At 54.4% G+C, this 25,907-nt stretch overlaps 1 protein-coding gene across 1 annotated transcript; it reads left to right on the top strand.

The window, feature by feature from the left end:
- Positions 1-1,187: 1,187 nt before the first annotated feature.
- Positions 1,188-25,511, top strand: LOC311509355 (zinc finger protein GLI2-like; the record flags this gene model as incomplete). Its single annotated transcript, XM_084574528.1, has 13 exons — positions 1,188-1,290; positions 13,608-13,713; positions 16,342-16,544; positions 16,948-17,130; positions 18,913-19,114; positions 19,196-19,388; positions 19,465-19,575; positions 20,500-20,640; positions 21,204-21,353; positions 21,681-21,845; positions 21,930-22,208; positions 22,978-23,326; positions 23,408-25,511. 13 exons carry the CDS (start codon positions 1,188-1,190, stop codon positions 25,228-25,230), a joined length of 4,008 nt encoding a protein of 1,335 aa, XP_084430654.1. The 3' UTR covers positions 25,231-25,511.
- Between the last annotated feature and the right edge of the window lie 396 nt (positions 25,512-25,907).

Raw genomic sequence — 25,907 nt, 5'->3', positions numbered from 1 at the left:
ATACTGCAGTATTTGTAAAATGAGAAGCTAAATGTTTGCAGCTTCAGCTCAGTCAGATTACAAAGCCTGCAACCAGTTCAGTTAATTAATTTAATTAAGAGAAGGTTAATTAAAGAAGGAAAAACTAACAGCAGACTTCATTCTATGTAATTAGGGCTAATGTCTGACATTTCTATATATATTATTTAAAAAGGTTTGTATTTGTTTTAAAAGAAAACAGATCCCCCACTGACACATCATGCCGTAGCTCCAGTGTTATTTCAGGCTGCAGTGCACCACCTCTCACTGTTCTGCTAAATGTGCGAACAGCAAATGTTAAGCCTGACTAATGATGATTTGCGAGGACAGATCAGAGGACCGCGAGCGTGAAAGACGGCCATTATGTGCCTCATATATCACCTCCACTAAAGGGGCTTCTGTGTGTGGAGGTGGAGGAGGTGGAGGAGGTTCCCAGGAGGCTTCACTCCTGTCCTCTCACACCTGTTACTCTGATTCATCCACAGCAATAAAGACACCAGACACAACTGTCAGTCAGAGCCAGTAAACTCTGTTGTTTTAGGGTTTTTTAACAAACTCAATGAACCGTCAGAGTGTGTGACCTACACCCGGAGCCGTCCCGTAACCAAAAGGTCACGGGTCGGAGTTCCTTCGGCTTTGCCTGGAAATGTAAAAAGTCCACCCAGCCCTCCGTGGTTCCTACATCTGAGCGTCTGAATATCAAATGTTTGCTTCATAAATGTCTTCAATGGTCTGAGTATAAAAGAACAGACTGAGGGGCTGAGGTTTCCAGATGCAGGACTATGAAGAGTGTTTGAAGATAAAGTGCTATTGTTCTGACTGAATGCTGCTGGAGGACAGGTCAATAGTCAGATAAACTTTGATGACATGCTAGCTAAGACCCCCACCTCCTTATCCCCAGTCCCCTTTAACCCCTAAATCCCCCCCATTCTGCTCAGAGCGGTGTGAAGACAATAACCAAGCCAATCAGACAGCAGGTATTATGAGTCCATGCAGAGAGGAAGGGACTCAGCCCTGAACATTTTGTTTTTGGATGAACACACCCATGCACGGCTCAGAGAGGTGTGTGTTCCTGCACCTGCAGCACGGCCTGCTCGTCTCCTCAGGTGTTTAATCTCTCTCTTAATTTCTTTTGTGTCCTTCCTCTTCCTCAGAGCCCGCCGTCGGTCATGGAGACTTCACCGCCGAGAGCCGCAGATAAAAAAGACAAAATGGACGGCAGCAGCTTCGCCGACCTCCCGAGGAAACCGTCCCCCTCCTCAGAGACGAGAGGTACTTTAAAAGTTTTTATTCTTTTAATTATTTTTTTTTTTTTGTGGACCTGTGCTGGGTGTCCGTCCGGTGTGTGTCGGTGCATGCTGGGAACGAGTGGAGGTCTTCAAGGTGTCGTCCCGGGGGCAAAGGAGGGGGAGCGAACGCCATGAAATATACATTTAAAAGATGTAGGAGCCAGAGGAGACTTACAGTAGATGTCTGAGAGGAATCCTAAACTCTATGACAAGACGTGAGCCAGTGTTTGTGTTGTTGAACTAAATGAAGAGTAGCAGCGGTCCTGTCCTGTCCTGTCCTGTCCTGTCCCGCGGAGAAAGAGAGAGGAGACATGTTCTAAAAGATGCCAGGGAGCGTGTGATGAAAGCTGCCTTTAATGAGGCTCAAAGACCTGCTTCTTACCTCCAGAGTATTAGAATAAAATAAGAATAAAAAGGGCCGGGGCTGCTGCAGCTTCACAGGGCGACAGAGATGGAAGCTGATGGGTCGCCTCTGAAATGCAAATTAAACGTGTGATTTAGTGACAGCTTCACTGGCTGATGAAGGACTCGGCGGCTCACGGAGTCCAGCGCGGTGGGTTGGTAGGTTCTGTCGTGGGACTTTAACACGTGTCCGAGGCTCAGGAACGATTCCTCCAGATCATCTATCAGCGCCTTCCTTTCTTATTTATCAGCATTTTCTAGAGCTCCCGACTGTCGGATTGTGATTTTGCATCGTTTTCAGCTTGAGCGCAGACTAACGGGAGCCACGTCATGAAATATGTACACATGCAGAATACTCCCTGACCCACATTTACAGTAGGAGCCGCTGAGGTATTTTTTAAAGATGTCAGAGAGCGAGTGATGAAAGCTGCCTATAATGAGGTTAAAAGACCTCCAGAGGATAAAGGGATGAATCAGGCCTGGATGGATGGATGGATGGATGGATGGATGGATGGATGGATGGATGGATGCCACTTTTGAAATGTAAATAGAGCTGGTGATGTAGTGACACTTGGTGGTGGCCTGCCCCGATGAAGAGAGGAGCCAGAATGAACTGTTGGCTGTGGGACGGCGGGCTCGCTCTGCCGCCGTCGCCGCCGCTCCACTTCTCGACACGGCCTCTTCAATATTTGAACAAAGCTGCAAAGATTCCCTCCTCTGGCTTCCATATGTTCTAGAGCAAGGCACCAGCAGCCCTTAGAGTCGTGATGTGTGTTGCAGCTGCTGTGCAGGACCAGAGCGTGTTAATGTTAACGCGTGGCCGTTCTCTCTATCAGCTTTTAATCTGTGAAACACAAACTCTCTCCATAACTCTTCCTCCTATCACAGCTCCTCGCCGTATTTTAATCTGGAACAAACGAGAGGCTTCCGTTCAGGGCCGCCGCTCGCCGCCCTCTCCACCAATCAGATACGGCGTGCCGACGCGTCCAGACACAGCAATTACTTACGGCGGTAATATGCATTATTATTCCTGTTGTGGGCTCCTGATAAGTCAGTGTGCAGCAGAGAGAGGAGCAGGTCTGTGGGACGTCTCCGTAATATACTGCTGCTGCTGCTCAGGCCTCTTATAGTGTCAGCCATGCTTTACTGTCGGCTGCAGAATTCCTGTCACCTAAGTCATGCCCACCTCTGAGCATATGTACGCCAGCCCCCCTGTTTTATATTCCCGTCCCGCGTTATTTATTTAGAACAATTTCCTCTCTATCAAAGGACAGGGCTAATGCCGACTTTTAATATGTTATTTACACATAAAAACAAGCTATTTACAGCAGAAGGGAGGGAAATGAATGGGCCCCGGCGCCCCTCTCCGATCTGTTATATCACACTTTAACAATCTGGATTGCTAATAGAACCATTTATCATGGAGCGGTCATTTATTCTGTGCGAGCGGCCCAGGTCCCGTTCCCAGAGGCCTATGGAAATGGGGTGTGCATATAATGAAGCTCAAGTGTGAAGAGTCAGTTTGTTTAAGGAGCGGATGCTGCCCCCCCCACCCCACCCCCCCAGTCAATTAGGATGAACCCAGGTGCTCCAGACACTCCTATCTGCTGCTTCCTGACCGGCCCAGCGGCCCACCCCCCCCTACAGGACCTTTATTTATTTTGGAGAGTGAAGGAAACGTGGAATAAAACTCTGGCACGGTGACTTCTGGATCCCCCCCCCCCACCACCACCCCCTCCCTGGCTGAGCCCCCGGCTCTGCTGCCCGGTTAATAGATTCAAATGAGCGCTTGTATTTCCTCTGACAGCATTGCATCTGTCTGCTGACGGGGGCCGGGCCTCGCCGCTCTGCCCCCCCCGCCCCGCCTCCCCCTCCACCCCCCGATCGTAATAACTGAAAATATTTAGAGGGAAAATATTATTATTGAGGAACGACAAAGAGTCCCACAGCTATGGAGTTGATGAATGTGTTGGAGGATTAAAGAAGATCGCCTTTACACACACACACACGTATATATAATATATAATAAATATAATATATAATATATATATATACGTTGTGTGTGTGTTTCATGAAATGTGATTTCTGATAAATTCAGACTTATTGCCTCTTTCTTCAGGCCGACCAGGAAATACATTAGTGGTAAACTTGATCCTGATTGGCTGCTGTGAACTGATCCAGACTCTGAATCAACCTCCCGTCCCATCCCGTCCCGTCCCGTCCCGTCACAGAAGCAGCTGTGATCAGCTGAGCTGTGAGCTCTCCTTCCTCTGTGGAGCAGGATGATAGAAGGTGGGATGTTAGAGCGTCTGGGGGGGGGGGGGGGCGCTAATGATTTGATTAACTGGCTTCAGTGGCTCATGACATTCATCTCACTGAGAAGTGAGTTTGTCATTCCAGAGGGAGATTGATGTCCCTCCCTCCCCTCCTCCCTCCCAGGTCCTTTCTGCTGAGTCTGGCCGGTCTGCAGGGAAGGAGCGTCAGTACTTAGCACCTCCTAGGCTGCCCCAGGACACTGTGGGTGGGGGGCAGACGGGGTGGCAGACCTAAACAAGCTGCTGGAGTCAAAGGATGAATCATGTTTTAGTCCAGAGTGAATCACATGTAGATGAGGAGGTTGATCAGAGGAGGAGTGTCTCAGCTCTTAGGATGGGGGGGGCTGGATGGATGGATGGATATGTGATAAGGAGAGATGTCTTTATTGGGACGGTGAGTAATCGATGGTGGCTGGATGCGCAGGACCCCGCCACGGGGAGTGCTCGGGACGGGGGGGGGGGGGGCGGGTCGCTGGCAAAAGAAAAATGAGACAGAAAAAAGGCCTCGGTGCCCACCTCCCACTCTGAGAGGAGACACTAAGAAGAAGAGAGGTGGGGGCCGTGGCGCTCTGTTTAAATGAGGCCTGGCCCCTGCAGCCGTGGCCCCTACAGTCGTGGCCCTACAGTCGTGGCGCCCCCAGCAGTGATCACATCCAACTCATTTCTGTGGCTCTTTGTAAACATTTAGCTTGATGACTTTCTCTCCCTCGGTGCGTTTCATCTCCAGTTTGACTCTTTTATTTGTGGGGGTGTGACGGTGGGGGGGTGGGGGGGCTCTCTATTTATAGGCGGCTGCTAGATGACTGTTCTCAGAGTCATTAAGGGAACTTGTAAAAATATGGCCTAGATATTTCAGGAGGAAATAAACACCTCACAGGGGCTGGTGGAGCTCTGTGAGATCAGGACGGAGGACGGAGGACAGGGGACGGAGGACGGAGGACGGAGGACAGGGGACGGAGGACGGAGGGTTTGGGTCGGGGACCGTAGTGACTCCTGGTTCTCACCGGGCCCTAACCGTGGTCTCTCTGCTGGTCCACTCAGGCCGTCCCAGCGCTGAAATATGTGAGCGTGAGCTTGAGGCGACGTCTGGAGACATGAATCTCTGTGAGCCATTAAGGTTCACTGGCACTGATTCCAAAAACAACAGACCACATTCCTGGAGATTTACAGCTGGGGGGGGGGGGGGGGGGGGCTAGGGAGCAATGTATGGATGTTTTAGAGGATTAAACCAGAACTCCCCCCTCCTCCTCCTCCTCCTCCTCCTCCTCCTTCCTCTTCGTCCCCCTCTGAGGTTTCAGGGCCAGGTCCCAGGTTTGTCTGGGTTCATCATGAAGACTGAACACGGGACCAGGACGCATCGTGTCTTTAATCTGTGTCCCCCATGTGAAGAGAAGACGGCCCGGCCCAGACACATCTGACCCGCTGAGCAAACACAGGGATCAGTGTGTGTGAGTGGCCGAGGCCGCTGCAGGCAGACGGGACGAGGCCGCTGCAGACGGGACGAGGCCTCTACGTGCAGGACAAGGCCTCTACATGCAGGACAAGGCCTCTACATGCAGGACGAGCCCGTTGCAGACGGGACGAGGCCTCTCCATGCAGGACGAGGCCGCTGCAGACGGGATGAGGTCTCTGCAGATGGGACAAGGCCTCTACATGCAGGACAAGGCCTCTACATGCAGGACGAGCCCGTTGCAGACGGGACGAGGCCTCTCCATGCAAGACGAGCCCGTTGCGGACGGGACGAGGCCTCTACATGCAGGACGAGGCCGCTGCAGACGGGATGAGGTCTCTGCAGACGGGACGAGGCCTCTACATGCAGGACGAGGCCGCTGCAGACGGGACGAGGCCTGTATATGCAGGACGAAGCCTCTACATGCAGGACAAGGCCTCTACAGATGCGACGAGGTCTCTATATGCAGGACGAGGTCTCTGCAGACGGGACAACGGCACTGCAGACGTGTCAAGGCCTCTACATGCAGGAAAAGGCCTCTACATGCAGGACAAGGCCTCTACGTGCAGGACGAGGCCGCTGCAGACGGGACGAGGCCTCTACATGCAGGATGAGGTCTCTGCAGACGGGACGAGGCCGCTGTAGACGGGACGAGGTCTCTGCAGACGGGACAAGGATGTGACTCAAGTCCTCCATTACATCCCTAAACTACACCTCAGTCCCAGTGCAGAGAAGCAGCCTGACCTCTGAGGGCGCCTCTGCCGCCTCATGTGGTGACTTGAAGGTTTGAGGACGTCCTGTCAGAGCTTTAAATGCGTGTACCTGGAGGCGTGTGTGACATTATTTCAGACCAGGACACGTTAGGGGTGTGTGTTTGTATCTGCTCATGGCTTCAGGACGTTCTGCAGCTATCCCCTGGCTGATGCAGCTCAGGACGCCTCCTGTATTAGTGGAGGCCAAACGTGTCCCGCAGGCCGAGGGAGTGACGTCCTGCAGCTGCAGCGCTCCTCACAAACTCACAGTGAAATGAGAAGAGGCACGCTAATTGCCTTGTAAGTATCACGGAAAGCAGCTGGAGATTAGCAATAAGAGCTAATTAGCACGGCTACGCTGGAAATCAAAGCTCACACATGAGGGTAAACACAGTCTGGTGTTTGTCTGCTGACTGGAAATCTTTATGAAGCGCCGCTTTGTCACATTGGTGGCTTTTAAGAGCTCCGGTCTGGTCTGGGCCGGCCCGTAGCGACCGTTAAAACGCCGCCGCCGCCTTTCTTGACTCACCAACGCTCATAAACACGGCGGAGTAAGTGGTTCCCTCAGACCATGACGGTGATTAGAGCCTCATTAGGAGCTCTTTTGTCGGCGTCCCGACACGTTAAGACCCAGATCAGCTGAGGAAGGGGTCAAAGTCAAACGTCCTGAAGCTGAATCAGCTCCAACGGGACGCCACCTCTGGACGCATCACTTCATTCTTTGTGTCCACTCCAGGACGCCTCCTCCTCCCTCTCGGCCTGACTGAACGACTCCGTCTTTGTCCCGGGACAAAAGGGGGTGTGAGCGTCTCACTGCATCTTCCTCTTAATGTTCTCTCAGTCTGTTCGCCCCCCCCCCCCCCCCCCGAAAGAAAAGAAGGGAGAGGATTCTGGGAAAGTGTCCCCTGAAGGGTCTGAGCTGATTCTGGTGGAATCCAGGACCCAAAATGGCGTCCGCCGGCTCCGTCAGAGTCGCTGCAGTCAGGCCGCCTCCACCTCCAGCGTGGCGGAGCAGCAGGTTAACGCTTGTAAACCGTCCCGGCGTGGGCGTAATCACACATTTCTCAGCGGCGGGGGGAAGCTCCATCACAGCTGACGCCCAGCTCCGGGGGTAACACGAGCCGACTCCTGCCCCCGTCCCAGGAAGGAGGCCCCAGCTCTGGTTTCCTAATCAAGGGGCCTCCCTGGGTCTGTGTAATTGCAGTGAGGAGTCATGAGGAGCAGGTGAGCAGCTAATAGCTGAGTTAGACTAATTGTTGTCCTGATGTGCTTTGTCTTGGAGCTTTGCTGGTTTGTTAGTAGGAGCTAATTAACCAGAACCAGGCCGAGCCAGGACAGGAACCAGGTCAGGACGGTGTCTTAATGAGTCCTTTCAGCAGAAACTCATTACAAGATGAATGGAGGGAGGATGCCTCACTCTTTCTTTCTTTCTTTCTGCTCAGCGTTACGTTGAGAACCAGTTAAAGCTCATGTTTAATCTTTACGTCTAGTTCTCCTCCTTTAGATTTAAAACACGTCTTGTCTTCGTGTCTCTTTTGTCCCGCTACGATTTGCTGAGACGGGACGAGGTGAGGAGAGAGTCAGCGTTTAATGGAGGCGGCCTCCTCCTCCTCCTCCTCCTCCTCTTCTTCTCTTAGAGGAGCACTTCATCATGACACAGAGAGCTGGTCAGGCTTCATGGTCCTCATCGTCTCTATTCAGAGGCTGAATTGTCCCGGGTCAGAGGTGACCCTGCTGGGGGTGAGATCCAGGAGCCTCCATCCACCCCAACCTCCTCCTGCACCCTGACCTTCCCTCTTTTCTTTCCACCTCCCTCCCCTCCTTCCTTACTTCCATCCTTCCTCCTTCCCCTGCTTCTTCCCAGTCTTCCTCCTTCCTTCCATCCTCCCTTCCTTCCTTCCTTCCTCCTTCCCCCTGCCTCCCTCCCTTACTTCCTCCCTGCCTCCCTCCTCCCTTCCATCCTCCCTTCCTCCCTCCTTCCTTCCCCCTCCCTCCCTCCTTCCTTCCCCCTCCCTCCCTCCTTCCTTCCATCCTCAATCCTTCCCCCTCCCTCCCTCCCTCCCTTCCTTCCTTCTTCCGCCTCCCTCCCTCCCTTACTTCCTCCCCTCCTTCCTCCCTTCAATCCTTCAATCCTTCCTCCGTACCTCCCTCCTTCCTCCCCTCCTTCCTTCCTCCTTCCTTCCCTCCTCCCTCCCCTCCTTCTTCCTCCCCCCATCCTTCCAGAACACAGCTGTGTGAGTTCTAACTAGAACAGATGTGAGAGCGTTGAGAGCAGGTCTGGATCAGAACCTGTCCATGGAGGGTGTGGGGTGGAGGGTGATGGAGGCAGCCATCATGTCTGGTTGTGGTGTGTCAGGGTGGAGGGTGATGGAGGCAGCCGTCCCATCATGTCTGGTGGTGGTGTGTCAGGGTGGAGGGTGATGGAGGCAGCCGTCCCATCATGTCTGGTGGTGGTGTGTCAGGGTGGAGGGTGATGGAGGCAGCCGTCCCATCATGTCTGGTGGTGGTGTGTCAGGGTGTAGGGTGATGGAGGCAGCCGTCCCATCATGTCTGGTGGTGGTGTGTCAGGGTGGAGGGTGATGGAGGCAGCCGTCCCATCATGTCTGGTGGTGGTGTGTCAGGGTGGAGGGTGATGGAGGCAGCCGTCCCATCATGTCTGGTGGTGGTGTGTCAGGGTGTAGGGTGATGGAGGCAGCCGTCCCATCATGTCTGGTGGTGGTGTGTCAGGGTGTAGGGTGATGGAGGCAGCCGTCCCATCATGTCTGGTTGTGGTGTGTCAGGGTGGAGGGTGATGGAGGCAGCCGTCCCATCATGTCTGGTGGTGGTGTGTCAGGGTGGAGGGTGATGGAGGCAGCCGTCCCATCATGTCTGGTGGTGGTGTGTCAGGGTGGAGGGTGATGGAGGCAGCCGTCCCATCATGTCTGGTGGTGGTGTGTCAGGGTGTAGGGTGATGGAGGCAGCCGTCCCATCATGTCTGGTGGTGGTGTGTCAGGGTGGAGGGTGATGGAGGCAGCCGTCCCATCATGTCTGGTGGTGGTGTGTCAGGGTGGAGGGTGATGGAGGCAGCCGTCCCATCATGTCTGGTGGTGGTGTGTCAGGGTGTAGGGTGATGGAGGCAGCCGTCCCATCATGTCTGGTGGTGGTGTGTCAGGGTGTAGGGTGATGGAGGCAGCCGTCCCATCATGTCTGGTGGTGGTGTGTCAGGGTGGAGGGTGATGGAGGCAGCCGTCCCATCATGTCTGGTGGTGGTGTGTCAGGGTTTAGGGTGATGGAGGCAGCCGTCCCATCATGTCTGGTGGTGGTGTGTCAGGGTGGAGGGTGATGGAGGCAGCCGTCCCATCATGTCTGGTGGTGGTGTGTCAGGGTTTAGGGTGATGGAGGCAGCCGTCCCATCATGTCTGGTGGTGGTGTGTCAGGGTGGAGGGTGATGGAGGCAGCCGTCCCATCATGTCTGGTCAGGGTGGAGGGTGATGGAGGCAGCCGTCCCATCATGTCTGGTGGTGGTGTGTCAGGGTGATGGAGGCAGCCGTCCCATCATGTCTGGTCAGGGTATAATCTCGTCTCTCTGTGTTTGTGTTGATGAGAAGCTTCAGGTTCAGTCTGGATTAGAAGCTGAGCAGCTCCTCTGAACTGACCCCCTGTTTACGGGACGCTTTGTGGAACGTGTCATCGACCACGTCCAAACACACCAGAGCCCAGCTTTTCATTTCAGCTCCAGACTCCCCCTCATTTCATCTTCCTCCTCCTCTTCCTCCTCTGGAGCTGCTCCTCTGTGTCTGTGTAGCAGGGAGTCGTCCTGCAGGAGCAGCGGGGTCAGAAAACAGCCCGTCCTGCTTCAGCGGCTTGAGTCGGGCGTGCAGCGGAGCGTTTATGGAGTGCTGACGGGACGGGACAAGATGGGACGGGACAGGATGGGACCTCCATCTATTCTGAAATACACCGACAGGAGATTGAAGCGGGAAAAGTCCTGAAACACTTTCATCACCACGGCAACCAGGAAAAAGAAGAAGAAGAAGAAGAAGCACCCTGTGTGTTGGTACCTGCAGAGGCCTCCTCCTGCTCTTCCTCCTCCTCCTCCTGCTCCTCCTCCTGCTCCTCCTCATCCTCCTCCTCCTCCTCCTCCTCCTCCTGCTCCTCCTCCTCCTGCTCTTCCTCTTCCTCCTGCTCCTCCTGCTCCTCCTCCTCTTCCTCTTCCTCTTCCTCCTGCTCCTCCTGCTCCTCCTCCTCTTCCTCTTCCTCCTGCTCCTCCTGCTCCTCATCCTCCTCCTCCTCCTCTTCCTCCTGCTCCTCCTGCTCCTCCTCCTCTTCCTCTTCCTCTTCCTCCTGCTCCTCCTGCTCCTCCTCCTCTTCCTCTTCCTCCTGCTCCTCCTGCTCCTCATCCTCCTCCTCCTCCTCCTCCACCTCCTCCTGCTCCTCCTCCTGCTCCTCCTGCTCCTCCTCCTCCTCCTCCACCTCCTCCACCTCCTCCTGCTCCTCCTCCTCCTCCTCATTAAGACATCAGCAGGCTGACTGAGGTGTTAGCAGGTGTTTTATTCTTAGCTCAGGTTTCTCCCCTCTCTTCACCCTCCTTCCTCATCCTCCACATCTAGGTCTGTGTTTAATTTACCCCCGGCCCGTTGGAGTAATTTGGCGCTCAGCTGCCGGGCCGGTCCGGGGCCCAGGCGTAATCCCAGGCGCCCTCCTAGCGAGGGTGCCAGCGGGGTAATATGGATGTTAGCTGGGGAGCACGGTGACAGCCCCAGAAGCCACGATTTAATTCATTGTATTTTAATTATCGCTCTCGTTCAGCGGCTCGGAGCCCCTTCCTCCTGCTCCTCTTTATCACCGTCCCGTCTCACCAGATAATAAACTTTTGCTTTAAGGTAATTACTTAATCTGGACAAACCTGTGTGTTAAGCAGTGCTATTAAGCGAGGGGGCGATAAATCAGGCGTGCTTTGGAGGTGGGTGATTACTCGACGGTGCAATCAGTCTTTGAACCCTTCGCAGTCCTTTAAGCAGCTAAATTACACAAACAGCGTGCTAACAACAGGCCGCTCGCTGGGAGGACGGCGAGCGGAGGAGGCCCGTCAGCGCCGCCGCCTCACCTTCAGCCCGGTGATGCATGGAGGTTATTAGCACGCGGCCTGAGCGCAGCTGTCCGACGCTGATAAGTAACTCTACCTCGTGGCCGTTTGCCACCGGGGTTCAGCAGCTGGGATGGATGGATGCAGGGGGGGGGAGGGATCAGCGGTGGCCCGGGCCAATCGATCGGCAGCAGGAAGAAAACTTTACTCATAGAAGAGACAAAAAGTGGATCTGTCTGCAGAGAGCTTCAGATTTCACTGCAGAGGTCAGAACAATGTGAAACAGCAGCGAGGAGGAGGCAGGACGCCACGCAAAAGTTTGATCTGTAAGCTGTGACATTGTTCCTGCTGGGGGGGGGGGGGCTGACGATGAAGAAGTGTAGCCGGCCCGCGGAGCAGCGCTAAAACAAATGTTATGAAGCAGAGACTAATAGATGGCTGGAGTGTGAGCGGGGCCACGGCGGCGCTCTGTGACGCTGCTGCGTACGCCCTGGGGGGACCGGGGCCCCGTGAATCAGGTAAATGCGCCTCTTGGACTCTCACGAGCGCTCGCCTTTTGTTCTTCCCGTGGCGGCAGAACAATGGAGCTGTCCCGGTGATGGAATAAGGCTGCCTGGTCACTCCCCGGCCAGGACGCCGGCCCGCTGAGGAAACTGAGGCCTGAGCTTGAGCTGCTTCCTTGTCCTGGTCCAACATGTCCACACTGGAGGCGTCCCGTCACAGGAGAAACCCGAGATCAGATTTAGTTCTTTCTCATTTCCTGAGTTTTTGTCTTTACTCTGTGACTGAGGACGAGGACGGGACCTTTAAATGTCCCCTTTAACCTTTTCATGCTGCAGAGTTTAGGACTAAAGACGTCACCCTGTCTGAAGAACTAGATCTCCAGAGAAAAACACCTGAACCAGACCTTACGTGTCCCTCTGACTCTGAACTAAACCCGTCCCAGACTGATGCGGCCCCCGTCCCAGCAGGCCTCCCGTGGCTCCCGCTCTGCAGGTTCCAGCATTGAAGTAAAGAGGGCTATTTCTGTGGCGTTTAGGGACCGGGTCGGTCCGTCAGACTGTCACGGTGCAGAGTGAGAGGAATGGACCTGGACTGCTGACTCACTCAGGTCGGAGGCCCCTGGGAGCCCCGGGAGGCCCCCGCTATCCCCCCCTGCCGCTCGGCGGGAGCAGATAATGATCCGTGGCCCTGACCCCTCCGATCCCCAAATCCCACGTCACCCAGCGAGATTCCCGAAAGAGCGAGTGTGACACCAGAAGAATTTTAATGCAGTCCAGAGATCAGCTGCTTCACCTCCTCCTCCTCCTCCTCCTCCTCCTCTTCGTCTTCTACACCAGGATACAATTAACAGGATGTGAACACTGCACCGATGATGACAGAGAGAGAGAGAGAGAGAGAGAGAGAGAGAGAGAGTCGGTCCAGATTTAAAACCTGAGAAAAATGTTAACGAGAAACCAAACTCCATAAAGTCACAGGCTCCGTTCATGTGAGAATAAAAACATCTTCTGTGGTTTCGTGTTATCGTAGCCGCTAATTAGTCCTGATGTCCTGGGTAAACGTCCCAGATCTGAGAGGAACCCGTGAGAGGAACCCGTGAGAGGAACAACAGAGCCGGGACCAGGAATGAAACGCAGCGCTCGTAAAAACAGATTACAAGCAGAACCCCGGCTTAGCGGTGGTCTGCTTTACGCCTGTTAGCTTAGCTTAGCTTAGCATGGAGAGCAGCACACGCCTGAAACAGAAAAAGGAGCTAACGTTACAATGAAGTCCTGAACTGCATTGTGGGAAATGTTGACTTATTGTCTGGTAAATGAGGAGTTAGTTCACACATGGAGCAGCTGGTCGGTGGCTGTCTCTGTGGTGCGTTCAAGGGCAGGTTTTCTGGCGTGTTGAGAGGTTCAGCAGCGTGTTCAGCAGCGTGTTCAGCAGCGTGTTCAGCTCCGTGTTCAGCTCCGTGTTCAGCTCCGTGTTCCCCGGCCTACAGCTTCCCTCCACATCGTCCGTCATGGCGTCTAGTTCAAAGCGCGTGTAGCTGCAGGTCTTTGTCAGAAGCCGGTTGCAGATCTTTTATGTTGGACATGCAGGATTCCTCAGGACGACTTTGATTATTTATTCATCCTTCCACTTCTCTTGTGTGATAGTGCCAATATTTTACACGAAAGTGCTCAGCTTGCTCTGAAATTCATGTTGCTTTATTGTAGCTTTGAAATCTCTGTCTTTATTTGAAGTCTGCTCTCCCTCCCTCACCCCTCTCTCCCTCCCTCTCTCGGCTGACTCTTCTTCTTCTTCTTCTTTGCTTCTCTGTTCTTGCAGCCCCCCACCACATCTTCCCCACCTTCCACACACCGATCCCCATTGACATGCGCCACCATGAGGGACGCTACCACTACGAGCCCCACGCTCTGCACGCCATGCACAGGTGAGTCTCCCTCCCTCCCTCTTTCCCTCCCCTCCCTCCCTCCTCTTCCTCTTCGTCAGATCAGTTTGATGCTAATCTACGTCTCAGATCCACTTACTGCTGCACAGCGCTGAGCTTGTTTTTCCAACTTGCCTCTGAGTGTGTGTTAGCAGGCTCTGATGAGAGCTGAGCGTTCAGAGCCGGGCTCCGTATCAAAAGCAGATGACGTCCAAAGTGAATAATCGATGCTCGCTGCAAGTTTCCCGTCTGCGGGAGAGATGCTTCAGGAAGTCAGTGGCTGCCACTGAGCTAGGCAGGGTTCTAGATATGTTTTAAAAGACTGGAAGGTCTCTGGATCCATCACTGACCACGGTCTCCACCTCCTCATGTTCATTAAGGAGGTGCTGGTGGAGCTAATCTGTGCGGTGCAGGCCGGCTTGCCCCCGAGCTAATAGTGCCATAATTAAACTCCCAGAGCAGAGAGGTCACGGGTTGGCCGGTGGTGAGTCCCACCTCCACCAAACCTCATCTATTATCCTGAGAGAAACCACAACACTGTAAAGCAGACGGTCTTTGGTTCAGCTGGTTTAACTGAGGAGCTGTGGCTGCAGACGACGACGAGGAGTTTAAAAAGTTCAGACAAAAAGGAGTCGTCCAAATAGTGCTCTTACATTTAAATTCACAGATTTGATGGTGATGCATACGGCGCGCCTGGTGGAAGCAGGGCTATTCATCACGGCGGCGGGGAGAGTGCTAGGAGGGGGGGGCGCGGGGGGGGCTGTCCGCGGACTCGGCCACCTTGATTAATGTGATTTGATCTTGACAGTGGACCCCTAATTCATCAGGACCTTGATCGGGCTGTCGCTGCCCCCTGCCTGCGCCAAATTCACCTAATTACAGGAACATTGCGCAGCAAATTAAGTGCGCTGTCATTTGTCGCCTGGCGCGGCACTTTGTTATCCGGCGGTGGCAGCGTGTCAGAGGTCCCCTCCGTGATTGTCTAACATGACACCCCGGCGCCGTCCTCTTTATCATTGTTTGCATATAGCGTAATGAGAGGGCTGCTTATTTTGTCAGAGCTGTCAAATAAAAAAAAAAGAAAGGAAGAGGAAAAAGCAGCCAAGGGGAAGCCCGGAGGAACCAGGCTGGAAAGAGTTTACACCTACGGTTAATTATTCAAGGTTTACCATCAACCTGTTGAAGGTGGGGGGGGCGTCGAGCTGCCGACTTCACTTTAAGGTCAGATAATTAATAAATGATCTTAAATGTGTTCATGAGAAGAGATGGAAGAAACAAACTACAGGACGTAGTGATGGGATGAGTTTTTAAGGAGGCCGTGATTTGCAGCCATATCTAGGTCATGTCTTCCTCTGCATGAGAGAGAGAGATGGGGGGGGGGGGGCGTTGGGGGGTTTGTGTTTGTTGCCCGTTAAAGTTTGAGAGGTCCTCATAAACCTACAGTGGGAGTTTATTCAGCGGCGCTGGACGGCGTGATTTATCTAAATCAGAGCGCTCCCCGAGCCCGACACCAGAGACGAGAGTCACTGTCACACTGTAATTCATCTCTGGTGTCGGAGAGGAGGAGGGAGGAGGGTGGAGGAGGGGGAGGAGGGGTGAGGGAGGAGGAGGCGCCCACAAACAAACAAACACACAACTACCACCGAGCCATCAGTCATCTCAGCTCAGCTGTAATCACAGGAAACGCAGAGTTTTAAAAGATTCGATGTGACCGCAACACTTCCTGGATCGGCTGCTGGAAGACGCTGCAGGAGTCTGATGTCAAGAAACGCTCTCCAGCTGCAGCTCACGACGGCGTACGGAGACAAAGCGTGGTGATATTACAACGTTATAGAGATTAAAGTCGTAAATTTACCAGAGAAAAAGCAGCGTGTTTGAGATTAAAGCTGCAGCAGCTCATGTTCTGACCACTAGGGGGCAGAAAAACACATTGACGTGTTAGTTAATTCTGGAGATAAGTTAATGTTTACTAAATTAACTTGTGTTTTTTCTGGTGTTGTGTGAGGGCTGGATTTAAAAAGACAAATGTAAAAACAAAAAGTCTAAAAAGGAGAAAGTGAAGTTGACTGCAGGCTGGAGGTTTTGCAAATATAATACTGGAATAAACAAAGATTTTAAAGATTAAAGTCGTAGATTTACCAGAAAACAAAGCAGCGTGTTTTAGATTAAAGCTGCAGCAGCTCATGTTCTGACCACTAGGGGGCAGAAAAACGCCCGTCTACATCTATTCTCCTGGATAAGAGCATGAAGCTGCAGCTCCCCCCTGGACGCTGGGACCTCCAGCTCTCTGACTGTCAGTGGACGGACGGTTAGCGGCTAAAGCCAGAGAAATATTTATAGCGTGATTGTTGGAGGAGCTCGTTATCACGGTAAACAAACCCTGGGCCTGGGTTCAAAGAGCCAGCGCTCACCTGCAGGCTCTGACATGACGAGAGCATTAATAGTGCAGACACACTGAGAGGCTGATTATGTTGTTATCTGTAGCTTCTCGCCTCGGTGGTAATGCAGCGCGCGCTGACGTAGGCTGAAAGGAGAACAGAGTAAATATGAAACGTCTGCTCAGACCTCACTGGACTCAAACGTTCCTCCTCCAGGTCAGACTACCTTTAACGCCTCTTTGTCCCGGTCCAGTCCCGCAGGTTTGGCCGGCGGCCCCGTCATCTCAGACATCTCCCTGATTCGCCTCTCGCCTGCTGCCGTGGCGACCGGAGACTCCCCCTTCAGCCCGCCTCACCCGTACGTCAGCCCCCACATGGAGCACTACCTGCGCTCTGTGCACGGCAGCCCCACCCTGTCCATGATCTCAGCGGCCCGAGGACTCAGCCCTGCAGACCGTAAGCCCCCCGTCCCCCCGTCCCGTCCCGTCCCGTCCCGTCACATTTGCATCCATGTGCGACGCTTTACTGCAGTTCTCTGACGCTTTGTGGCGTCTGTAGTCGCTGTCAGGGTTTACATGTTTTACTTTTATTATTACAGAGAAATGTTCTGTGGGGGGGGGACAAACACAGCTACTGACTGTTTAGGGGTGAGGTAGGGGGTGAGGTAGGGGGTGGCGGCCCCACCACGGGCCGTTGCACATCAGTGACTCCGCCCCCCCAGCCCCTCAGTCCATTCACACATGAGCACACCATGCATTCACCCCTCCACCCTCCCCCTTCTCCCCCTCTTGTCCTTTACTGTGTTTAACCTCCCCCCCTCCCCTCCCCTCCCTCGTCTCCCCCCTCCCCTCCCCCCCAGTGGCCCACGAGCATTTGAAAGAGCGCGGCCTGTTCGGACTCCCTCCTCCTCCTCCGGGGGCCAGTCCGGCCGAGTATTACCACCTGATGGCCAGCCACCGGAGCCCCTACAGCGAGCTGCTCATGCAGGGGGCCGGGGCCACGGCGGGGGCCCACCTGTCCGACTACATCACCCCCCTTGACGGTAAGCCCCGTCCTGTTCCGTCCCACACAGACACAAACATGAGCGTTGGGTTTATTCCTGGTGATTGGCGGAGAGGACTCCCACAGCCGCCGGGCCGTCCCGACTCTGATCCAGGAGAAGAACTTCCTGTCGGGCCGCGGGGTCCAGGAGGAGGATGAATCAAAGATCAGAGGAGAGGGGCGCATGAATAAAAAAGGCCCGTCTCCATTTTTCATGTCAGATGTCTTCACAGAGTTCTCCTCTTCCATAAACATCCAGGACTTATTGTTGCTACTGAAACCAGCGGCGCCTTAAAAGGGCCGGAGCGTCTGAGAGGTGATGATGAACTCCAGACAGCCTCAGCCTGGCGGTGAGTCGGGGCAGAGCGCCGTCCCGTCCCGGGCCAGGCCGGGAGCGCAGGGCTGTGAATGAATCGCCCGTGTCGGGGCAGGGTGCCAGCGGAGAGCAGCCGGGACGGCCTCTCCACAGCTGTCGTAACCCGGTCTGCACACGCTGAGGCCAAAACAAACGTTTGTCTCCGTCTGGCCAACAAGTCACAGCTGAGTTATTCAGAGCTGGGGAGGGGGCAGAGGTCAGCTGACAGCGTCCCGCTCTGAGACGAAAGACATGAGGACATGATTCAGGAAACGGATTTGGAACTAGTTTTAAAGTCGGTGCAGGAGGAGGTGATATAAATCACAATGGAGGAGGAGGAGGAGGGAGGGAGGAGAGGAGGGGGAGGAGGGGGAGGAGTGGCGGCGAGCGAGTCCAGTCGGGGTTTTCCATTGGTCCATTTATCAGAGGAAGTGGCACATTAATAAACACATCTCCCCAGAGGTGAGAGGAAGTAACAGAGATGAATTCGGCTGCCAGTCCTGAACGGCGGCGTCTCCGCTAACAACAAAAAAAAACACACCTGATCCTCTACACCTGCCCCCCCTCCCCGCTCATACACCCCCCCACTCTCCACCCCCCCCCCCCCAGCCGCAGCCTCAGCTCAGCTTTAGCTGCTTAAATGTCTAAATTAGCGTCCCACGTCTCCCGTCTCCCGGTAATAAACCTCCGGAGCAGAGACGTCCCAGGAGGAGCCGCTGACTTGTTGAACCATCTTTCAAATTCCTCACGTCCCAGGACTCAGAGCAGCCATTTCTAAACACATGCTGGGGATTTGTAGTGGGGGGGGGGGGGATTCATTAAGGAGCTCCTCTGGACTGATCAGAGCCACCAGCTGTTTACTAGAGGAGGACAAACACGTCCTTAAAGTCTGAATTTCCATATGAGTCCCTGGGATCGATGTGGGGGGGTTGGTGGGGGGGGGGGGTGCTGCTCTGCATACACCTCCTCAGATCAATCCTCAGTAAATTGGCCTCATTTAGCTTCGTCAAGTCCAAGCAGACCAGGAGTGTGTGATGTTTATCTGGAGTGATTAGGGGGAGTTACTGTGGGAGGATTGATTGGTTCTGTCTGAATGTTAATGAGCTCCTCACATGTGGCCACGGCTGCTGTGGGTCTGGATTTAGTTTGTTTTGGGGAGGTTTCCCTTCATCACCAGCCGTAACAGTTCCCTCTGATTAGCTTAGCTTAGCATAGAGAGTGGTTTGTGCTAAGCTAATAAGATGGATGAGTTGGTGTGAAGCTGAGATTTGTGTCAGTGGGACAGACGTCAGACGTAGGACGTGTTCCTCTCTGATCTCCTCTGAGTCAGTCTGGGTTTACAGCGATCACGTCCCGGTCCCGGAGCAGAACGTCCTCGTTGCCTCTCTGTAAAGGTCCTCGTTGTTGACCCACCTGCTGTGTCCTCAGTGTCCAGGTTCTCCAGCCCCAGACTGACGCCCAGGCTGAGCAGGAAGAGGGCGCTGTCCATCTCGCCGCTGTCCGACGCCAGCATCGACCTGCAGACGATGATCCGCACCTCGCCCAACTCCCTGGTGGCCTACATCAACAACTCCCGGTCCAGCTCGGCCGCCGGCAGCTCCTACGGTCACCTGTCGGTGGGAGGCCTCAGGTACGTCCTCTGAGGAGGGGATAAGACGTTAGGGCTGTGACGTGAATGTGAGACGTGACGTGTCCCCTTGTCCCGCTGCAGCCCGTCCTTCCCCTTCCCTCACCACATCAACCCCATGGCTTACCAGCAGCTCCTGTCCCAGCAGCGGGGGCTCAGCGCCTTCGGCCACACCCCGCCCCTCATCCAGCCTCCGGCCGTCTTCTCCGGCCGCCAGTCAGGCCTCGGTCTGTCCTCGCTGCACAGCTCCGCCCACATCAACAGCGACCTGTCCAAGGTAGACACGCCACACGTCACCAATCACGTGTCCTCCTGTAAATACGACCAGACTCTAACGTAGTCCCTGTCCTCAGCGCCACGGAGGAGACTCGGCCGTCAGCAGCTCCGTCGACCCCATCATCACCAAGAGGTCAAAGGTCAAGGCGGAGGTGGACGGCCTGAGGTCGCTGTCTCCGTGTTCACCGGTGGGTTTTTATGTTTTTATGTTTTTATTTCCTAGAGAGCGTGGAGGGAGAGGGAGTCGGGACAGGTCTGAAATGCTTTGGAAAGTGAGGACGTTTGTCTTTCCCGTCCCGTCCTGCTCCGGGCGTCCCGACTCGTGGCCCCGGAGAGAGAGAGAGAGAGAGAGAGATGCAGCCTCTGGTGACCTCCTTGTAAAACGCGACTCGGATAAAGAAAAACTCCACATGATAAGAGCTTTGCATCCCTTCTCCTCCCTCCCTCCCCCTCCTCCCCCTCTTCCTCCCCCTGTGCCTCCCCCCTCCCTGGCCGCTGTAAACTGTGCCAGAGCACTTCATTTTCATGAAATATTGGCCGGGCTTTATTGTCATCTGAGGAGCCTTTTTCTCTTCCTTTTGACAAATTTGCAGCTCCTCTCCGATAGCGAGGCAGGTTTGGTCTTGATGCATGGGGACGGTGCAGCGCAGTCGTCCTGGGGCCTCCACAATTGATGAAGAGAGTGTGTGTGTGGGGCAGAGACAAACATGCTGCAGTCAGCACCTTCTGTGTGTGTGTGTGTGTGTGTGTGGAGGGGTACAAGAAGCTGGGAGGGGGCGGTGGTGTGTGTGTGTGTGTGTGTGTGGGGGGGGTACACACTCTCATACGTCTGATTTGAATTTCAGACATTTTTAGAAAGAAAAATTGTGAATAGTTTTAGTTTTTAAAGTTTGTGAGAGGACTCTTTGTGAAGCAGATGTTTGTTTGTGCTAAATTAAAGGTTAACTTGGAGCCGTAAACATCAGGCTCTAAACAAACGCATCAAGCTCAGCTGTAATTTAGCGTCTGAGGACAGACGCCGTAAACTCTTCCACATGTTTTGTCTCTGTGTCTAACGAGAGGGCGTGTTGGTTGGTTGGTGGGATGGATGGATGGATGTGGACTCTGTGCAGAAGCATCACGGCAGCCTGCTGGACCTGAAGGAGGACATGGACCGGGACGAGTGCAAGCAGGAGCCCGAGGCCGTGTACGAGACCAACTGCCACTGGGAGGGCTGCAGCAAGGAGTACGACACCCAGGACCAGCTGGTCCACGTGAGTCCGGCTCTGCAGACCAAGCTCCAGACCAGGACTCCTTCCTCGGTCTGGAGCTTTTCATTTGTCCTCGTGTTGGTGGAACATGTCTCTCAAGCATTCCTCAGTGGCAGTGAAGCAGAGACAGGGCGGGGGGAGGATTAGAGGCGGAGCTGTCCGTCATTCATTAAAGTCAGACAGCTTCACATGAAGCGGCGCTGTGAGCGTTTACACTCTTCTAAAGCTTTCATCGTCCACATCACTGTGACGCTGTGCTGCTGTAAACACATCACAGCCTGCTCCACATCATTACGACCACATGTCTCCAGCACACTGTTGGGGAGCATCTTGTCTCTGCAGCCAGTCTTTCTGCAGGACAGGACGTAGACCCTAAAGAAGATCCTGTCCTGCTGTAGACCCTCCTCTTTAATCAGAGGAACAGTGTGTTTGGCTTTCCTTCCTAATTAGCTCCGCTGCAGCCGTCCTCTGAGACTTCCTCTCATAAGATGGATTTCTAGAGCTGAGGACAACATGAGAGCCTCTTAGTGGACAGCCCCACTCACGTCTCAGTGTGTGTCCCACAGCACATCAATAACGACCACATCCACGGAGAGAAGAAGGAGTTCGTGTGCCGCTGGGACGAGTGTTCGCGGGAGCAGAAGCCCTTCAAAGCTCAGTACATGCTGGTGGTTCACATGCGCCGTCACACGGGGGAGAAACCACACAAGTGCACGGTGGGTAATAGATGGCCTGGGCGCCCCCATGGGCCCCCGACGGGCCCCTGGAGGGCAGCAGCTCGCACACTCTAAACACTGACGACCGCTCACATGTACACGGTGTTTTTAAATAAAGGTTTCAGAGGTCAAGTTCACTGACACTCCTGGGACGCCTCCTCTCAGGTGATAGGAACACAGCAGTCTGTTTATCAGGACAGAGATCAGCCACAGAACTCATTCAGTGTAGAATAAGATCCATCATATAAGACTCTGTAGACGTGGTTTGATTGGTTTAAAGACCAAGTGAATGTGACAGGAGCTGAGACTGAACCTCTTCCTCTGCAGTTCGAGGGCTGCTCCAAGGCCTACTCCCGTCTGGAGAATCTCAAGACTCACCTGCGCTCCCACACCGGAGAGAAACCGTACGTCTGCGAGCACGAGGGCTGCAACAAGGCCTTCTCCAACGCCTCGGACCGAGCCAAGCACCAGAACCGGACGCACTCCAACGAGGTACCGTTACAGGCTCCTTCCTGCGGAGGTGAGTGACGCCAGACAGCAGCTCTGGAAGATAACACGCTCTCCGTCCTCTCTCAGAAACCCTACGTCTGTAAGATCCCCGGCTGCACCAAGCGCTACACCGACCCCAGCTCTCTCAGGAAGCACGTCAAGACGGTCCACGGCCCCGAGGCCCACGTCACCAAGAAGCAGCGCGGCGACCTGCCGCCGAGGCCGCCGGCGCCCCGGGAGAACGGCGAGAACGAGGCGGGCCACCGGGAGCGAATCCAGAGCGAGGGCAAGATATCTGAGGACAGCTCCCCCAGAGGCGTGGAGGACTATCTGCACGTCAAGTCCATCAAGACGGAAAACTCAGTGGTAAGAGTCTGAAAGAAGCTGATGTGGTCTGGTCCAGTCTGATCCTCCTTCCTCCTTCCTGCTGCTGCTTGACTCGTTTTATTTCTCTCCTTCTCTGACTCTCTCACGGACAGACGTTGCTCAGGTGAGCTCACCTCTGGCTTCTCATGCCTCCATCCTTCAGCTTTTCTTTACGCCATCTCTTAAGACAGGAAGTTGTCCATGCACGCTCCTTTAAAGCCTCATCATGTCATCACACTGTGTGTATAAATGTATAAATGTATAAATGTATATTTGCTGTGGTCGTCACAGTTACAGCTGCAGAGCCTGAACATGATGAAAGATTAATATCAGACTCTGGGGATCAGGCTGTGATCAAGTGAATATGTTAGAGAGCTCTTCAGAGGGAGACAAATCATTACTGGTCTTCTTCTGAATGTTGAACTACTTAAAGGATCTCATTTGTTTATTCATTTGTTTTCTGTAAAAACCAAAGTCTCACCTAAAGGCTCTGAAGTCCTCCTGCTGTCACACTGAGCGTCTGGAGGAAGGAACGTGATCACATCTCTTTCATCCTGCACATTTCTAATTCACAGACAGACTAAGACGCTCTGTAATCTGTGGTACACCCCCCCCCCAGTCCAAAAAACACTCATTATTTACAATGAAGCTGTGGGAGGATAAAAGCGTCCTGCTACCACGTTAACCACTGCTCTGCTTTTATTCTGGCAGAGGAAACTTGACTCTAAACTTCAGGGTAAACTGTTTGTGTCCGTCCCTCTGGTCTCAGATGTATCAGTCCAGCCCTGGCGGTCACTCATCATGCAGCAGCGAACCATCGCCACTTGGCAGCGCCACCAACAATGACAGTGGAGTAGACATGGCGGCGCTCAGCGGGGGGAGCGCGGGGGACCTCAGCGCCCTGGACGACCTGCCGTTCGTGGAGTCCTTAGGCTTTGACGATTCCACCGGCGGCGTCGCGGCGGTGGGCCTCCACCTCAGGAAGCAGCTCGGCACCAGCCAGCGCCTGGAGCGTCTCAAGAAGGAGAAGCTGAAGACAGTGAGGGACTCTTGTCGCTGGGCCAACAACCCAACTCACCCGGTCCTCGGGACAAAGCTCCCACCCATACCAGCCGACGGTAAATACTAGAAACACTAGAGATCATAGATGCTACACAGCTGGTGACAGACGTCCAACATTTTCATGTGTTCCTTCACAGGGTCCCTCCTGGAGAGTCCACGTATGGGTGGCGGTCCGGTGTCCTTCCCTGGTTCTGGCTGGGGTGAACTGAGCTCTGGTAAATCGACTCTGCGACGGGACAGCACCTCCAGCACCCTGAGCTCAGTTTACACCCTCAGCCGTCGCTCCTCAGGCATCTCCCCTTGCTTCTCCAGCCGGCGCTCCAGCCAGGCCTCGCAGTCTGGTGCCAGCCGTCCCAGCAACGTCAGCTCAGCGGGCTCCTACGACCCCATCTCCGCCGACATGTCCCGCCGGTCCAGTCAGACCAGCCAGTGTGGGGGGAGCAGCGGGGGGGCAGGGAGGTGTGGAGGAGGCTTCCTCAGCCCGCTCAGCCTGACCCCGGCCCAGCACTACCGCCTCAAGGCTAAATATGCTGCTGCCACCGGGGGGGCACCTCCGACACCTCTACCGTACATGGACCAAATGTTTCTAAGGACCCACGCAGGTCTGTTTGAGGACTCCCTGGACCCCTGCACCACCTCCAGAGTCCTGCCCCCCAGGGAGTACAACCACTACGCCACGAGGAGCTTGATGCCCCACGAGGCCCCGTCCACCGTCCCCCGCCGGGCCAGCGACCCTGTGAGACAGGTGGAGTCTCTCAGCCAGCTACAGATGCTACGCTACAACAGCATGGACACGCTGACCCTGCAGCCACGTCCACCTCCTGCCGTGGACCGCAGACGTCCACCTCAGCAGAGCTGCTCAGACGGCGGTCTCCACTGGCGCCACCACAGCCTGAGACCGCCCAGCATTTCAGAGAACATGGAGACAGGTGACGTCCCAGACAAAGACCTGACTCTGTCCAGCCTCAGCGCTGACGACAGAGACGCAACCAACCTACAAGACTTCCCAGGACCTGTCTCCGTCCAGCAGCAGCTCTGCTGTCAGAGAGGAATGAACCTGAACGCTCGTCCGTCTTCACCGAGGGACGGCGAGGCCGGCGGACATGTTCACTGGAGCTCTTCAGGACTCGTGGACGCCAGCCAGCATGGTTCCAAAGTACAGGTGCGAGGGAACCTTGCTGTCCTCCAGCAGAACCAGAACTTTGGATCTGTTGGTCCAGACCAGCAGGTGATCCAGTCCCTCTGTGACTCGCTGCAGCAGAGACGCGTCCAGCTGAATCCTGAATCAGGAGCAGACCGCCTCCACAGACTCCAGCCGTCGTCAAACCTCAACGAGGAGATGATCTGTCACTACGATAAGAACGGTAACACCACTTATCCCGTCAGGGGGGGCAGGACCAGCCCCGGCTGCAGACAGGAGACGCTGCACCTGCACTTTGCTGATGCTGGATTTCAGCTGGTGCAGGTAAAAACTGAGGACTGTGACGGATCACTGATGATCTCAGAGCGCCGCCTCCAGCCGAGGACACCGACAGAGTCTCTGGACAGACGCCCAAAGGAGACGCAGCGAGGAAGACACTCAGACGTGGCCTCCAGATTACCCTCTGGTGGAGGTTTAGGACTTCCTTGCCGTGAGAACTCTGATGACAACGCCATGTACTACACAGGACGCATTCAACTGTTTGAGCCCAACGGCAACCAGGCGCCCGCTCTGGAGCACGCCCAGATAGACTTTGATAGCATGCTGGACGACGGGGACCACTCCAGCCTCATGTCGGGGACCCTGAGCCCGGGTCTGCTCCAGGGTTTGTCCCGGAGCTCCTCCCGCCTGACGACGCCCAGGAACTCGGTCACGTTGCCCTCTGTGCCGGCAGGGACGGGCAACATGGCCGTCGGGGACATGAGCTCGCTGCTGAGCGCTCTGGCCGAGGAGAGCAAGTTCCTCAACTTGATGTCTTAGCTGATAAGAAACATTTAAGTGAGAAGCCTCTGCAGCGTCCCGCCTCTAGTTTCCGTGTACAGGTTTATTTAAAACTGTTTTGTCTTTCTGATGAAGCCATATCTGAGTTTATTTTATTTTATTTTTTGCCTTAGCTAGTAAATTGTTGTGCAGGTCTGCAGATACGTCGGTTTACTAAGTGCCTGCCTCAGACCAGACATGTGCATGATCATGTGCATATGACTGCAGTGAAACGTTGGAACGTACTTGAGCTAGTTTCTATCTTTGTGCTTGTTTGTGCTGAAGGAGAATCGTCCACCTGTCTCCTGTCAACCACTGCTGCTGACATTAACTGTGACGTCTCTGACAGGACCACATTGTTGTTCTGGTTGGATGTAAATGAACATTTGTACATTTTTAACAAATACAGTATTGACTTTGATTTTTATAAACCCGTGTTGTTTGTGGTGTCCTTTCTTCGTGTCTGTTCTTAGCCGACCTCAGTCCGTCCCTCAGACGACGGTGTGGACGTCCTGACACCGTCCTGTCAATGAAAGGACGGAGGTCGTGGTCTGATCCCACGTCTCGGTGTAAATGAAATGTTAACTCATCATGTGCTGTCATCATCTCCCGCCTCTCGCTGGAGCTGAGCAAATTATTATTATTCATCAGTCCGTCCCTTGATCGCTTCCTGCAGG

Source organism: Chelon labrosus, assembly GCF_963514085.1.
Source record: "Chelon labrosus genome assembly, chromosome: 24".
NCBI lineage: Eukaryota > Metazoa > Chordata > Actinopteri > Mugiliformes > Mugilidae > Chelon > Chelon labrosus.
Note: the sequence above shows the minus strand (reverse complement) of the source record. Positions and strands in the feature narration are given on the sequence as shown.